Below are 17,097 nucleotides of genomic sequence, written 5' to 3'. Positions count from 1 at the left end.
GGAGGAAAACAACAGTCAAGGACCAGGTAATCAGGCTAAGGAAGGAAGGAGGAGAGACAACAAGAAATGACCGTGAAGTATGTGAGGAACTCAACAAGAGATTCAAAGAAGTGTCACAGAGGAGACAGAAGGGGCTCCAGAAAGACAGAGAGGTGGGGTACACCACCATGTGCTGGACACAGTGCACACAACCGAGGAAGAAGTGAAGAGGCTTCTGAGTGAGCTAGATATCTCAAAGGCAATGGGGCCAGATAACATCTCTCCATGGGTCCTGAGAGAGGGAGCAGAGGCGCTATGTGTATCCCTAACAACAATATTCAATACATCTATCGAAACAGGGAGATTGCCTGAGGCATGGAAGACAGCAAATGTGGTCCCAATCTTTAAAAAAGGAGACAGACATCAAGCACTAAACTACAGACCAGTGTCACTGACATGTATAGCATGCAAAATCATGGAAAAGATTGTCAGGAGAAGAATGGTGGAACATCTAGAAAGGAATGATCTCATCACCAGCAGCCAACATGGTTTCAGAGACGGGAAATCCTGTGTCACAAACCTACTGGAGTTCTATAACATGGTGACAGCAGTAAGACAAGAGAGAGAGGGGTGGGTGGATTGCATTTTCTTGGACTGCAAGAAGGCGTTTGACACAGTACCACACAAGAGATCAGTGCAAAAACTGGAGGACCAAGCAGGGATAACAGGGAAGGCACTGCAATGGATCAGGGAATACTTGTCAGGAAGACAGCAGCGAGTAATGGTACGTGGCGAGGTGTCAGAGTGGGCACCTGTGACCAGTGGGGTCCCACAGGGGTCAGTCCTAGGACCAGTGCTGTTTCTGGTATTTGTGAACGACATGACGGAAGGAATAAACTCCGAGGTGTCCCTGTTTGCAGATGACGTGAAGTTGATGAGAAGAGTTCATTCGATCGAAGACCAGGCAGAAATACGAAGGGATCTGGACAGGCTGCAGACCTGGTCCAGCAACTGGCTCCTGGAGTTCAATCCCACCAAGTGCAAAGTCATGAGGATTGGGGAAGGGCAAAGAAGACCGCAGACGGAGTACAGTCTAGGGGGGCCAGAGACTACAAACATCACTCAAGGAAAAAGATCTTGGGGTGAGTATAACACCAGGCACATCTGAAGCGCACATCAACCAAATAACTGCGGCAGCATATGGGCGCCTGGCAAACCTCAGAACAGCATTCCGACATCTTAATAAGGAATCGTTCAGGACCCTGTACACCATGTACGTTAGGCCCATATTGGAGTATGCGGCACCAGTTTGGAACCCACACCTAGCCAAGCATGTAAAGAAACTAGAGAAAGTGCAAAGGTTTGCAACAAGACTAGTCCCAGAGTTAAGAGGTATGTCCTATGAGGAGATGTTAAGGGAAATCAATCTGATGACACTGGAGGACAGGAGAGATAGGGGGGACATGATAACGATTTACAAAATACTGAGAGGAATTGACAAGGTGGACAAAGACAGGATGTTCCAGAGACTGGACACAGCAACACGGGGACACAGTTGGAAGCTGAAGACACAGATGAATCAAAGGGATGTTAGGAAGTATTTCTTCAGCCACAGAGTAGTCAGGAAGTGGAATAGTTTGGGAATTGATGTAGTGGAGGCAGGATCCATACATAGCTTTAAGCAGAGGTACGATAAAGCTCATGGTTCAGGGAGAGTGACCTAGTAGCGACCAGTGAAGAGGCGGGGCCAGGAGCTTGGACTCGACCCCTGCAACCTCAGCTAGGTGAGTACACACACACACACACACAATCCCCATACACACACACACACACACACACACACACACACACACACACACACACACACACACACACACACACACACACACACACACACACATACACACACACATACACACACACATACACACACACACACACACACACACACACACACACACACACACACACACACACACACACACACACACACACACACACACCACACACACCACACACACCACACACACCACACACACCACACACACCACACACACACACATCCCCACCCACCCCACACAAACACCCCCCCACACACGAGATCCTGCAGGAGAGAGCACAACTGAGGGATAAACTGGAGTACCAGAGAGTGTACCTCAATCACAACAGAACACAAGGAGGGATGATACTGAAAGAGAGTGTACAAAGATGAAAGTAGGAATGAGAGGCAATAATGAAGATGAGCAGGACCCAGACCCAGGTGGAAGGGCAAACAAACCCCTCAGAAATACCCACAGAAGGACTCGAACCATGACAACTGAACAATCTAAACCAAAACCCACACACTGTTCCCTCTGCCCCCACCCCCTACATCACAAACCTCACCCCTACAACAGCCTCCTATAAGCATTCTGCCCCCACCCCCACATCACAAACCCCACCCAAACCACAACCCCCTACAGGCCCCCTCCAGGGCTCCCACTCCCCCAACCCCTATATTCTCCCATGACCACAGTGATAGAAAAGAAGCTGAAGGTTTGGTACACGAACGTGGATGGAATAATGAATAAATATGAGGAGTGGCATGAAAGAAGCCCCCAGACATCATAGCAGTCACAGAAACAAAACTCACTTAGACAATAACAGATGCAGTCTTCCCACCGGGATATCATATCCTGAGGAAAGATAGGAAGAGTAGAGGGGAAGGAGGGGTTGCACTGCTCATAAAAAAATGATGGGGAATTGAGGAAATGGAAGGCATGAACAAGATTGGAGAAAGGGATTATATGGTAGGTACAGCTCAGTATGGGGAACATAAGGTAGTCATTGCAGTGATGTATAACCCACCACAGTACTGCAGGAGGCCAAGAGAGGAAAATAAAGAGAACAACAGAGCGATGGTGGACACACTGGCTGAGGTGGCAAGAAGTGCTCACTCGAGCAGAGCAAAGTTACTGGTTAGGGCGATTTCAACCACAGGGAGATCACCTGGGAAAACCTGGAGCCACATGGAGGTCCCGAGACATGGAGAGCCAAGATGATGGATGTGGTACTGGAAAACCTTATGCATCAACATGTCAGGGACACTACCAGAGAGAGAGAGGGGAGGATGAACCAGCAAGACTGGACCTTGTGTTCACCCTGAGCAGTTCAGACATTGTGGACATCACATATAAGAGGCCCCTTGGAGCTAGTGATCACATGGGTCTGAGTTTTGATTATTAAGTAGAGTTACAAGTGAAGAGGGTAACAGGAGTTGAATGGGAAAAGCCGAACTATAAAAGGGGAGACTACACAGGTATGAGGAATTTCCTGCAGGAGGTTCAGTGGGACAGGGAACTGGTAGGAAAGTCAGTAAACAAAATGATGGAATATGTAACAACAAAATGCAAGGAGGCAGAGGAAAGGTTTGTTCCCAAGGGCAACAGAAATAATGGGAAGACCAAAGCGAGTCCTTGGTTTACCTGAAGGTGTAGGGAGGCAAAAACTAAGTGCACCAGAGAAAAGGTACAGGAGGCAAAGGACCCAGGAAAATAAGGAGATTAGTCGAAGAGCCAGAAACGAGTATGCACAGATAAGGAGGGAGGCCCAGTGACAGTACGAAAACGACATAGCATCAAAAGTTAAGTCTGACCCAAAACTGCTGTATAGCCACATTAGGAGGAAGACAGCAGTCAAAGACCAGGTGATCAGGCTGAGGAAAGAAGGTGAGGAACTTACAAGAAATGATCAAGAGGAGCTCAACATGAGATTTAAGGAAGAATTTACAGTGGAGACAGGAAGGCCTCTGGGAAGACAGAACAGAGGGGGACACCATCAAGGAATATACCAACAAGTGTTGGATGACATACACACAACTGAGGAGGTGAAGAAGCTGCTAAGTGATCTTGATACCTCAAAGGGAATGGGACCAGACAACATCTCCCTGTTGGTCCTTAGAGAGGGAGCAGAAACGCTGTGTGTACCACTAACCACAATCTTCAACACATCCCTTGAAACTGGGCAACTACCTGAGGTATGGAAGACGGCAAATGTAGTTCCCATTTTTAAATAAGGAGACAGAAAAGAGACACTAAACTATAGACCACTGTCACTGACATGCATATTATGCAAAGTCATGGAGAAGATTATCGGGAGGAGAGTGGTGGCGTACCTGGAACGGAACAAGAGCATAAACACCAACCAGCATGGATTCATGGAAGGCAAATCCTTTGTCACAAACCTTCTGGAGTTTTATGACATGGTAACAGAAGTAAGATATGAAAGAGAGGGGTGGATTGACTGCATTTTCTTGGACTGCAAGAAGGCCTTCGACACAGTTCCCCACAGGAGATTATTGCAGAAGCTAAAGGATCAGGCGTGTATAACAGGAAGGGCACTTCAATGCATCAGAGAATACCTGACAGGGAGGTGACAATGAGTCATGGTATGTGATGAGGTATCACAGTGGGTGCCTGTGATGAGAGGGGTCCCATAGGGGTCAGTCCAAGGACCAGTGTTGTTTTTGGTATATACAAGTGACATGACAGAAGGGATAGACTCAGAAGTGTGCCTGTTTGCAGATGATGTGAAGTTAATGAGAAGAATCAAATCAGATGAGGATCAGGCAGGACTACAAAGTGACCTGGACAGGCTGGACACATGATCCAGCAACTGGCTACTCGAATTTAACCTCGCCATATGCAAGGTCATGAAGATTGGGGAAGGGCAAAGAAGATTGCAGACAGAGTATAGGCTAGGTGGCCAAAGACTGCAAGCCTCGCTCAGGGAGAAAGATCTCTGGGTGAGTATAATGCTAAGCACGTCTCCCGAACTACACATCAACCAGATAACTGCTGCAGCATATGGGCACCTGGCGAACCTGGGAATAGCGTTCCGATACCTTAGTAAGGAATTGTTCAAGACACTGTACACCATGTATGTCAGGCCAATACTGGAGTATGCAGAACCAGTTTGGAACCCACAAATAGTCAAGCACGTCAAGAAATTAGAGAAAGTGCAAAGGTTTTCAACAAGGCTAGTACCAGAGCTCAGGAGAATGTCCTCTGAAGAAAGGTTAAGGGAAATCAGCCTGATAACTCTGGAGGACAGGAGGGTCAGGGGAGACACGATAACAACATATAAAATACTGTGAGGAAATGACAAGGTGGCCAAAGACAGGATGTTCCAGAGATGGGAAAATCTGGAGCCTCGTGGCGGTCCCAAATCACGGAGAGCCAAGATGATGGATGTGGTACTGGAAAACCTCATGCATCAACATGTTAGAGACACTACCAGAGAGAGAGGTGAAGACCTAGGATTCGCCGTGAGTAGTTCGGGCATCGAGTATATCATGTATGAAAGGCCCCTTGGAGCTAGTGATCGTGTGGTTCTGTGCTTTGATTACATAGTTGAGCTACAAGCGGAGAGGGGAGCAGGAATAGGATGGGATAAACGAAACTACAAAACTGGGGACTACACAGGCATGAGGAACTGCCTACAAGATGTTCAGTGGGAGAGAATTGGCAGGAAAACCAGTAAAAGAAATGATGAACTATGTGACAACAAAATGCAAGGAGGCAGAGGCGAGGTTTGTTCCTTGGTTCACCTGAAGGTGTAGGGAGGTAAAAACTAAGTGCACTAAAGAATGGAAAAAGTACAGAAGACAAAGGACCCAGTAAAATAGAGAGATTAGCCAAAGAGCCAGAAACGAATGTGCACAGATAAGAAGGGAGGCTCAGCGACAATACAAAAATGACATAGCATTAAAAGTCAAGTCTGACCCGAAGCTGTTGTCTAGCTACATCAGGAGGAAAACAACAGTCAAGGACCAGGTAATCAGGCTGAGGAATGATGATGGGGAGTTCACAAGAAATGACCAAGAGGTATGTGAGGAGCTCAACATGAGATTTAAAGAAGTATTTACAGTGGAGAAAGGAAGGACTCCAGGAATTCAGAATAGGGAGGTACACCAATAAGTGCTGGATGAAATACACACAACTGAGTAGGAGGTGAAGAAGCTGCTATGTGAACTTGATACCTCAAAGCTATGGAAGATGGCAAATGTCGTCCCAGTTTTTAAGAAAGGAGACAGACAAGAGGCATTAAACTACAGGCCTGTGTCACTGATGTGTATAGTATGCAAAGTCATGGAGAAGATCATCAGGAGGAGAGTGGTGGAGCACCTAGAAAAACAGAAGCTTATAAACGACAACCAGCACGATTTCAGGGAAGGAAAATCCCGTGTCACAAACCTACTGGAGTTTTATGACAAGGTAATGGGTAAGACATGAGAGAGAGGGGTGGATAGACTGCATTTTCTTGGACTGCAAGAAGGCCTTTGACACAGTTACTCACAAGAAGCTAATGCAAAAGCTAGAGGATCAGGCACATACCAGGAAGGGCACTGCAGTGGATCAGAGAATACCTGACAGGGAGGCAACAACGAGTCATGGTATGTGGTGAGGTGTCAGAGTGGGCACCTGTGACAAGCGGGGTTCCACTGGGGTCAGTCCTAGGACCTATGCTGTTTTTGGTGTATGTGAATGACATAATGGAAGGGATAGACTCAGAAGTGTCCTTGTTTGCAGATGATGTGAAGTTAATGAGAAGAATCAAATCAGTCGAGGATGAGGCAGGACTACAAAGAGACCTGGACAGACTACAAGCCTGGTCCAGCAACTGGCTCCTTGAATTTAGCCCCGCCAGATGCAAAGTCATGAAGATCGGTGAAGGGCAAAGAAGACCGCAGACACAGTATAGTCTAGGTGGCCGAAGACTGCAAACCTCACTCAAGGAAAAAGATCTTGGGGCGAGTATAATACCGAATACGTCTCCTGAGGCGCACATCAGTCAGATAACTGCTGCAGCATATGGATGTCTGGCAAACCTAAGAGTAGCTTTCTGATACCTCAGTAAGGAATTGTTCAAGACTCTGTACACCATATACGTCAGGCCCATATTGGAGTACACAGCACCAATTTGGAATCCACACCTGGTCAAACTCGTCAAGAAATTAGAGAAAGTTCAAAGGTTTGCTACAAGACTAGTCCCAGAGCTAAGGGTATTGACCTATGAAGAAAGGTTAAGGGAAATTGGCCTGACAGCACTGAAGGACAGGAGGGTCAGGGGATATGTGATAATGACATAAAAATACTGCGAGGAATTGACAAGGTGGACAGAGACGGTCACAGTTGGAAGTTCAAGACTCTTATGAGTCAGAGGGATGTTAGGAAGTACTTCTTCAGTCATAGAGTTGTCAGGAAGTGGAATAGCCTAGATGGCGATGTAGTGGAGGCAGGATCCATACATTGTTTTAAGATGAGGTTTGATAAAGCTCACAGAGCAGGGAGAAAGAGGACCTAGTAGCAAACAGTGAAGAGGTGGGGCCAGGAGCTATGAATCCACCCCTGCAACCACAAATAGGTGAGTACAAATAGGCGAGTACACACATGCACACATATACAACAGGCCTAGTGTCTAATCAACATGTGCCTAGGGCAAAATGGTAACTGTCACATACACACATATACAACAGGCCTAGTGTCTAATAGACATTTGCCTAGGACAAAATGGTGCCTAACACACTCATTGTACCTCCTTACCTACCTTCCTATCTCTGATGACACTCGAGGACAGGAAGGCTAGGGACATATGATGAAGACATACAAAATACTGAGAAGAATCGACAAGGTGAACAAGGGGCAGTGTGTTTCAGAGATGGGATAAAGGAACAAAAGGAGATATTTGAAAGTTGAAAACTCACATGAGTGATAGGGATGTTAGGAAGTATATCATTAGCCTTATTGTCAGGAAGCAGAACAGTCTGGAGAGTGAAGTAGTAGAGGCAGGATCCACATAGCTTGAAGAAGAGGTACAAAAAGGCTTTTGGAGCCAGCAAAAAATTTGCTTTTGAGGCTTTTCATAATAAGATGATGCACTATAGAGGTTTAAGCTCTTCTTTACTGTCATTGTTTCCTACATGACTCCTTGATGCTGGCAGTGGGTCTTGATCCAAGAAATTGGCACTTCTTTTCTCTTCCTCAAATTAAATCTGATTGCCTCCCATTTCCCACTAGCTGTATAACCCCTGCAGGGTTAATGCTTCACCATAAATATAATAATAATATCCATAATAATAATATGCATATAGATAAATAGATTAAAGCTATCTTCAGTGATGCAATATTACTTGCTTCATAGAAAGAAGCTACTAAACTCTTTATTTTGACAAAAATATTTTCATATAAGAAACTGATATTATATTTTAATTGCAAATTCCTTTTTTGATGTATTAATAAAATTACATTTTTTGTTATAGATGAAAATATCATAGTGATAGAAGATATGTCATATGACCCTACATCCAAGCATCTATACTGGATCGACACCTATGCACACACTATTTTCAAGACTTCCATCCCAGACAATTTTGAGGGAAATGATGCATTGGATCTGGAGCATTTGAAAGTTTTTACCAACACTGTTAAACCTCGTGGGATTGCAGTGGATTACTGCAATGAGTGAGTAGATTATTTTCAGCTGAATAGCTATTTGACATAAGTGATTTTTTACATGAATTGGCTTCAAAATGATGAGAATCTTGGTGTCTTTTCAGAAATAATTCCTGCATGATAAACTTCCTGCATCTAGGGTCTTATAAGGCACTAGGGATTATAGCACCCCAGAATTGTCTCCTGACTAGCATCTTTGAGGACTTTCCTGCCACTTGTCTACCTACCTGTAGCTCAGTATGCCTCCTTCCATTAATTATTTTCTCTGGATGATGTTCATTTGCAGTTCTGCAGGTGGCATTATCAGCAGGCACCTGAACACTGCATGCAAGGCAAATGAAATACTCTCCTTCAGTACCTTAGTTTTACTACATATAAAGTTACTCACCTGCTACTGGCACTCAGAGGAAGTATATACTTACAGTAGACCCTCAGTTAGTGCTTGGGCTACATTTTGAAAAATAGGCACATTATATAAATTAGCATTGATTACAGTGAAGAACACATGGGAAATATAATGTTATGTTACTGGGGCCTCCAAAAATGCTCAAAATTTTTTTAAAATAGGCTAAAAGAGTCAAAAGAAAACAACTTTATCTTATCTAAAATTCTGGTTGATGATTGATGATAATGATATCTGAGGTTTGCATTAGGGGGCCGTGTTTCAAAAAAATGTAGCTCGTTTGTTTACCGTCCGATTTCCTCCAGTTTTGGTGCACAAGACAAAGTGTTTTCACTCTTTCTTGAAAATATTTATCAAAAACATACCTCAAACAACAACTGAGACAAGACTGAAAAAGGACTGATTTACTGAAAATGCACTTGTGTAAAACTTTTTTCCTATATGGGACGACGTAAGGTTGTTTGAACACTTGGTGCCGAGAGAACAATGCTTATACAAATTTCTGGTGGATTAGTTTCCTCTAAATATCTTATCTTTATTTCACAAAAAAATAAAGTTTGTTAGTTCTTGGAATGTTGCAAAATATCAGCCCTTTACTCCCACATAAATCCCAAAATAATTGGAATATTTCTCAAAATATTCCACCAGAAAATAGAGAAATACAGGTCTCCCTCAACATTCGCGGGGGTTAGGGAATCAAGAGCCCCGTGAATGTTGAAAAATCGCGAATGTTTGGTGCCCCAATATATTGCAGGGAAATATAATAAAATAATAAAATGAAATAATCTATGTATATACATGTATATACGTACATGCTCCTCCCACTCATATATTTGTCCAATCTCTTTTTAAAGCTACCCAAGGTCCTATCAAAGCTAAAACCTTGGGTAGCTTCACATTTAGGTTGGATAAATACACAAGTGAGAGGTGGTTGGATTTGAATGGGTCTTGCATGCGAGTAAATAGAATGTTCAAAGCTTATTGCTTGGGTAGCATTTATTCTGTTATTGGGCTGGATTTGTGAAGGACCTGAATAGTATGGGCCAACAGGTCTACTGCAGTGTTCCTCCTTTCTTATGTTCTCATGAACAATCATAAAATACGTACCTGAGAACATCGTAAAATATTGTACTGCCTCCACCACTGCCTCGTATTTTTATATAATTTCTTTCTTCAATTCTTTCGTGCTTCTCAGTTTCTTTACCAAAATTTATTTGGGCCCATGGTTAATTATGTAGCAGTCACAGTCAATCAACAAGCACCAAACACAATGAATTATTGTGAAATGTTTGGAAGAGCGCAGAGGATAATACTCACTCCAGCATAAACAAAGCCATACTGACTGACGATGCCTCTACCACCCACTGCTTCAACCCTCGTATTTATTATTATTATTATTATATTATTATTATTATTATTATTATTATTATTATTATTAGCAGTCATGAATGAGTTGACATTATTTATACTGTAGTTTAATAAATAATGAACAAACAAAACACTCACCACTCGTAAGGCAGACGAACTCTGATGACTTGTGATGATTAAAAAAATTTAAATTATAATTCTTTATTTCTCTATTGATATTACATGCAGTTACTGATGACAGTTGAATGGAGATGATTATATGGAGTGTAACTGCATGGCATGAGACATACTTTCACCACCACACAAACAGCATTGACCGACTCGCACAGTGGCTGGAGACTGACTGACTGACTGAGTGAGTAGCGGGTGGGAGGGCTGGCTGCCAGTTGTTATTATTATTATTGTTATTATTAATAACATGTATTATTATTAACATGTATGTATTTAATAACATGTTATAAATAATAATAGTACATATTATTAATAACATGTATGCTATTAAATACCATTGCCTCAATCACTGCCTCTACCACTCCAGTCACACTCAATCTACAAGCACCAAACACAATGAATTATTGTGAAATGTTTGGAAGAGCAGGGAGACTAATGTTTACTCCAGCATAAACACAGTCACACTGACGATGTGTCAACCACTCCCTCGTATTTTTGTACAATTTCCTTCTTCAATTATATCATATTTATTATTATTATTATTATTATTATTATTATTATTATTATTATTGTTATTATTATTAGCTGTAGCAGAAATGTTTAATTCTTTGCAGTGTTCAAGAGTAAACACATGATGTCACCGTCTAATACCTGTCCGAATAGCCATTCCAATATGCAGTCATGAATGTGTTTACATTATTTATACTGTAGTTTAATAGCAAATAATGAACAAACAAAACACTCGCCACACTGAGTGGTGGGAGGGCTGGCTGCCAGTTGCGGGGGTCGGAGGGAGGGTAGTAGGGACTCGCAGGTGGCGGGAAACTTAAATATGATTTGGCGGCTGGGAATTTGGTGGCGGGGAATTTGGCGGTTGGGAATTCGCGAATGTGTGAAGCCCGTGAAAGTTGAAAACGTGAATGTTGAGGGAGACCTGTAAATATTTTACAATTTCTGTGAATATTATTGCATTTAATTAAGTAATAAAGGAAGAATTATTTACATTTGGTGAATAAGTTACTTCCAAGATATTGGCCTGGAGCGCCGGCCGGCCCCCGTCTCAAAAAAATTTGTTTTTTCGCGAAAATCGCGTTTGTTTGGGTGTATTTCTTAGTAAACTGATATTCTAGTGCAGTTATCCTCTTCAAAACACCATTTTCTCTTACTCAGAGACCAAAGAATACGACATGAGAGGATTCACTCATTTATGTACAGGTCTCTCTCAACATTCACGTTTTCAGCTTTCGCGGGCTTCACATATTCGCGAATTCCCAACCGCCAAATTCCCAGCCACCAAATTCCCAGCCGCCAAATCATATTCAAGTTTCCCGCCACCTGCGAGTCCCTACTACCCTCCCTCCGACCCCCACAACTGGCAGCCAGCCCTCCCACCACTCAGTGTGGTGAGTGTTTTGTTTGTTCATTATTTGCTATTAAACTACAGTATAAATAATGTAAACACATTCATGACTGCATATTGGAATGGCTATTTGAACAGGTATTGGACGGTGACATCATGTGTTTACTCTTGAACACAGCAAAGAATCAAATATTTCTGCTACTGCTAATAATAACAATAGTAATAATAATAATAATAATAATAATAATAATAATATAATTGAAGAAGGAAATTGTACAAAAATACGAGGGAGTGGTTGACACATCGTCAGTGTGGCTTTGTTTATGCTGGAGTGAGCATTAGTCTCCCTGCTCTTCCAAACATTTCACAATAATTCAGCGGTTGAGGCAGTGGTAGAGACAGTGATAGAGGCAGTGGTAGAGGCAGTGGTAGAGGCAGTGGTAGAGGCAGTGGTAGAGACAGTGGTAGAGGCAGTGGTAGAGGCAGTGGTAGAGGCAGTGATAGAGGCAGTGGTAGAGGCAGTGGTAGAGGCAGTGATAGAGGCAGTGATAGAGGCAGTGGTAGAGGCAGTGGAAGAGGCAGTGGTAGAGGCAGTGATAGAGGCAGTGGTAGAGGCAGTGGAAGAGGCAGTGGTAGAGGCAGTGGTAGAGGCAGTGGTAGAGGCAGTGATAGAGGCAGTGGTAGAGGCAGTGGTAGAGGCAGTGGTAGAGGCAGTGGTAGAGGCAGTGGAAGAGGCAGTGGTAGAGGCAGTGGTAGAGGCAGTGATAGATGCAGTGATAGAGGCAGTGGTAGAGGCAGTGATAGAGGCAATGGTAGAGGCAGTGGTAGAGGCAGTGGTAGAGGCAGTGGTAGAGGCAGTGGTAGAGGCAGTGATAGAGGCAGTGATAGAGGCAGTGGTAGAGGCAGTGGCAGAGGCAGTGGTAGAGGCAGTGATAGAGGCAGTGATAGAGGAAGTGGTAGAGGCAGTGGTAGAGGCAGTGGTAGAGGCAGTGATAGAAGCAGTGATAGAGGCAGTGGTAGAGGCAGGGGTAGAGGCAGTGATAGAAGCAGTGATAGAGGCAGTGGTAGAGGCAGTGGTAGAGGCAGTGATAGAGGCAGTGATCGAGGCAGTGGAAGAGGCAGTGGTAGAGGCAGTGATAGAAGCAGTGATAGAGGCAGTGGTAGAGGCAGTGGTAGAGGCAGTGGTAGAGGCAGTGGTAGAGGCAGTGGTAGAGGCAGTGATAGAGGCAGTGATAGAGGCAGTGATAGAGGCAGTGGTAGAGGCAGTGGTAGAGGCAGTGGTAGAGGCAGTGGTAGAGGCAGTGATAGAGGCAGTGGTAGAGGCAGTGATAGAGGCAGTGGTAGAGGCAGTGGTAGAGGCAGTGGTAGAGGCAGTGGTAGAGGCAGTGATAGAGGCAGTGGTAGAGGCAGTGGTAGAGGCAGTGATAGAGGCAGTGGTAGAGGCAGTGGTAGAGGCAGTGGAAGAGGCAGTGGTAGAGGCAGTGGTAGAGGCAGTGGTAGAGGCAGTGATAGATGCAGTGATAGAGGCAGTGGTAGAGGCAGTGATAGAGGCAATGGTAGAGGCAGTGGTAGAGGCAGTGATAGAGGCAGTGGTAGAGGCAGTGGTAGAGGCAGTGATAGAGGCAGTGATCGAGGCAGTGGAAGAGGCAGTGGTAGAGGCAGTGATAGAAGCAGTGATAGAGGCAGTGGTAGAGGCAGTGGTAGAGGCAGTGGTAGAGGCAGTGATAGAGGCAGTGGTAGAGGCAGTGGTAGAGGCAGTGGTAGAGGCAGTGGTAGAGGCAGTGGTAGAGGCAGTGGTAGAGGCAGTGGTAGAGGCAGTGATAGAGGCAGTGGTAGAGGCAGTGGTAGAGGCAGTGGTAGAGGCAGTGATAGAGGCAGTGGTAGAGGCAGTGATAGAGGCAGTGATAGAGGCAGTGGAAGAGGCAGTGGTAGAGGCAGTGGTAGAGGCAGGGGTAGAGGCAGTGGTAGAGGCAGTGGTAGAGGCAGTGGTAGAGGCAGTGATAGAGGCAGTGGTAGAGGCAGTGGTAGAGGCAGTGGTAGAGGCAGTGGTAGAGACAGTGGTAGAGGCAGTGGTAGAGGCAGTGGTAGAGGCAGTGGTAGAGACAGTGGTAGAGGCAGTGGTAGAGGCAGTGATAGAGGCAGTGATATTTACTAACATATATGTTATAAATAATAATAGTACATTATGAATAACATTTATTATTATTATTATAAATGTTAGTAATATTAACATGTACTATTATTATTTATAACATATGTATATGTTAGTAAATACCACTGCCTCTCCCACTGCCTCTATCACTGCCTCTATCACTGCCTCTATCACTGTCTCTATCACTGCCTCTATCACTGCCTCTATCACTGCCTCTATCACTGTCTCTATCACTGCCTCTACCACTGCCTCACCCACTGCCTCTATCACTGCCTCTATCACTGCCTCTATCACTGCCTCTATCACTGTCTCTATCACTGCCTCTACCACTGCCTCACCCACTGCCTCTATCACTGCCTCTATCACTGCCTCTATCACTGCCTCTATCACTGTCTCTATCACTGCCTCTATCACTGCCTCTATCGCTGCCTCTATCGCTGCCTCTATCACTGCCTCTATCACTGCCTCTATCACTGCCTCTACCACTGCCTCTACCACTGCCTCTACCACTGCCTCACCCACTGCCTCTATCACTGCCTCTATCACTGCCTCTATCACTGCCTCTATCACTGCCTCTATCACTGCCTCTGTCACTGTCTCTATCACTGCCTCTACCACTGCCTCTATCACTGCCTCTATCACTGCCTCTACCACTGCCTCTACCACTGCCTCTACCACTGCCTCTACCACTGCCTCTATCACTGCCTCTACCACTGCCTCTACCACTGCCTCTACCACTGCCTCTACCACTGCCTCTATCACTGCCTCTATCACTGCCTCACCCACTGCCTCACCCACTGCCTCTATCACTGCCTCTATCACTGCCTCTATCACTGCCTCTACCACTGCCTCTACCACTGCCTCTATCACTGCCTCTACCACTGCCTCTATCACTGCCTCTATCACTGCCTCTATCACTGCCTCTACCACTGCCTCTACCACTGCCTCTACCACTGCCTCTACCACTGCCTCTACCACTGCCTCTATCACTGCCTCTATCACTGCCTCTATCACTGCCTCTACCACTGCCTCTATCACTGCCTCTATCACTGCCTCTACCACTGCCTCTACCACTGCCTCTACCACTGCCTCTATCACTGCCTCTACCACTGCCTCTACCACTGCCTCTACCACTGCCTCTACCACTGCCTCTATCACTGCCTCTATCACTGCCTCTACCACTGCCTCTACCACTGCCTCTACCACTGCCTCTATCACTGCCTCTATCACTGCCTCTATCACTGCCTCTACCACTGCCTCTACCACTGCCTCTACCACTGCCTCTATCACTGCCTCTATCACTGCCTCTATCACTGCCTCTACCACTGCCTCTACCACTGCCTCTACCACTGCCTCTATCACTGCCTCTATCACTGCCTCTACCACTGCCTCTACCACTGCCTCAACCGCTGAATTATTGTGAAATGTTTGGAAGAGCAGGGAGACTAATGTTCACTCCAGCATAAACAAAGCCACACTGACGATGTGTCAACCACTCCCTCGTATTTTTGTACAATTTCCTTCTTCAATTATATCTTATTATTATTATTATTATTATTATTATTATTATTATTATTACTATTGTTATTATTAGCAGTAGCAGAAATATTTGATTCTTTGCTGTGTTCAAGAGTAAACACATGATGTCACCGTCCAATACCTGTTCAAATAGCCATTCCAATATGCAGTCATGAATGTGTTTACATTATTTATACTGTAGTTTAATAGCAAATAATGAACAAACAAAACACTCACCACACTGAGTGGTGGGAGGGTTGGCTGCCAGTTGCGGGGGTCGGAGGGAGGGTAGTAGGGACTCGCATTGGTTGAGGAAGTGGTGGAGGCAGTGGTGGAGTCTGTGGTATTTAATAACATACATGTTATTAAAGCATAACATGTATATATTTAGTACAACTTACGACGTTTTCATGTATTTTATGATTGTTCATGGTTCAACAAGTTAAGCAGTATTATATTATATTTCCCTACAATATATTGGGGCACCAAACATTCACGGTTTTTCAACATTTGCGAGGCTCTTGATCCCCTAACCCTCGCGAATGTCGAGGGACACCTGTATATCGAAATATTCCCGATGGTCTCTCGCCGTATTATGGCTTATTTTATTCAGTCTAGAGTATATAACATGTTTGTATGTTATTTATAGTGTTTATTATATCATATTAGATCACCTCTGATAGATAAATAAGCCGTAGAGTTGATATATAAGCTGATATAAGCGTAATAATGAAGTGATTTCTCCTGGCACTCTCTGGAGCGGGAACACTGCCGAGCGTTCCCATATAGTGCCTGGTTGTCTCTACTGTTTTATGATGCCAAATAGTCAGTTATTATATTAGAAAGAATAATGCAAGAAAAAGAGATAAAAAACAAGGGAAAAATTCCAAAAACTATATGGGCTGTGAGCAGACTCACTACCCACATCGCCGTCACCATACCTGATATAAATGACTATAATTTCTTGTAGAAACGTCGTAGAACATTCATTCTGGTACCATTGTGTTGCCAAAGAGTTAAGCTATTTTTCGGTATAAATAACTCAATTTCCATAATTTTTCGATTTTTTTTGACAGCGCGCTGAAATGCGCTGAAAATTGCGATAAGGCCTCCCTTAGTAAAGGAGGTGGAGAAAGTTTAAATTTCTTAATCCTGTAATGCACTGACAAAATATTGAAGAGATGTTTTGTAATTATTCAGGACTCCTGAGATATGCTACTGTATAAGTTGTTTCAGATTGTTGTACTGGAGTAAACGAAATGGATCAGGAGAAGTGAAAAGCAGTGTAGAGATGCTGGATTTGGCTGGAGATGAACATAGAATCATTCAACATGACAAGGACCTTAATTTTTATTATCAGGTAAGACTAGGTATCATTTTACCCTAGAGGAGTATGCTTCTGGAAATAGCCATTATCGGTTATGCCTGGGTATGCTGTACCCAGTGAGGACAAATGTTGAAACACATTTATTATCATCAAAATTTATTGTTGTTATTGAGGAACAGTAGAGTAACAATTATTATAATGAGGTTTATCACAATTTTATTTCATGACCCACACCCATGACTACCTCATTAGTTAGCAATATTATAATAATAATTTTATTTGAAACACTTTCTTGACTGTTAGCTTAATGTTACTGTCATTATAGCC

General features: G+C 44.0%; 1 protein-coding gene across 2 annotated transcripts in view; it reads left to right on the top strand.

The window, feature by feature from the left end:
* The window catches only part of LOC128686683 (protein cueball), a 210,176-nt gene that overhangs the window by 51,396 nt on the left and 141,683 nt on the right, over positions 1-17,097 (top strand). For both annotated transcript variants that reach the window (XM_070084307.1, XM_070084308.1), the window contains exons 3-4: positions 8,279-8,480; positions 16,680-16,803. In XM_070084307.1, coding sequence (XP_069940408.1) covers positions 8,279-8,480; positions 16,680-16,803 — 326 coding nt within the window. The remainder of the gene's footprint in view (positions 1-8,278; positions 8,481-16,679; positions 16,804-17,097) is intronic.

The sequence above is a fragment of the Cherax quadricarinatus genome, chromosome 12, assembly GCF_038502225.1.
Source record: "Cherax quadricarinatus isolate ZL_2023a chromosome 12, ASM3850222v1, whole genome shotgun sequence".
NCBI classification, from domain to species: Eukaryota; Metazoa; Arthropoda; class Malacostraca; order Decapoda; family Parastacidae; genus Cherax; species Cherax quadricarinatus.
This window is presented reverse-complemented; position numbering and strand designations above follow the sequence as displayed.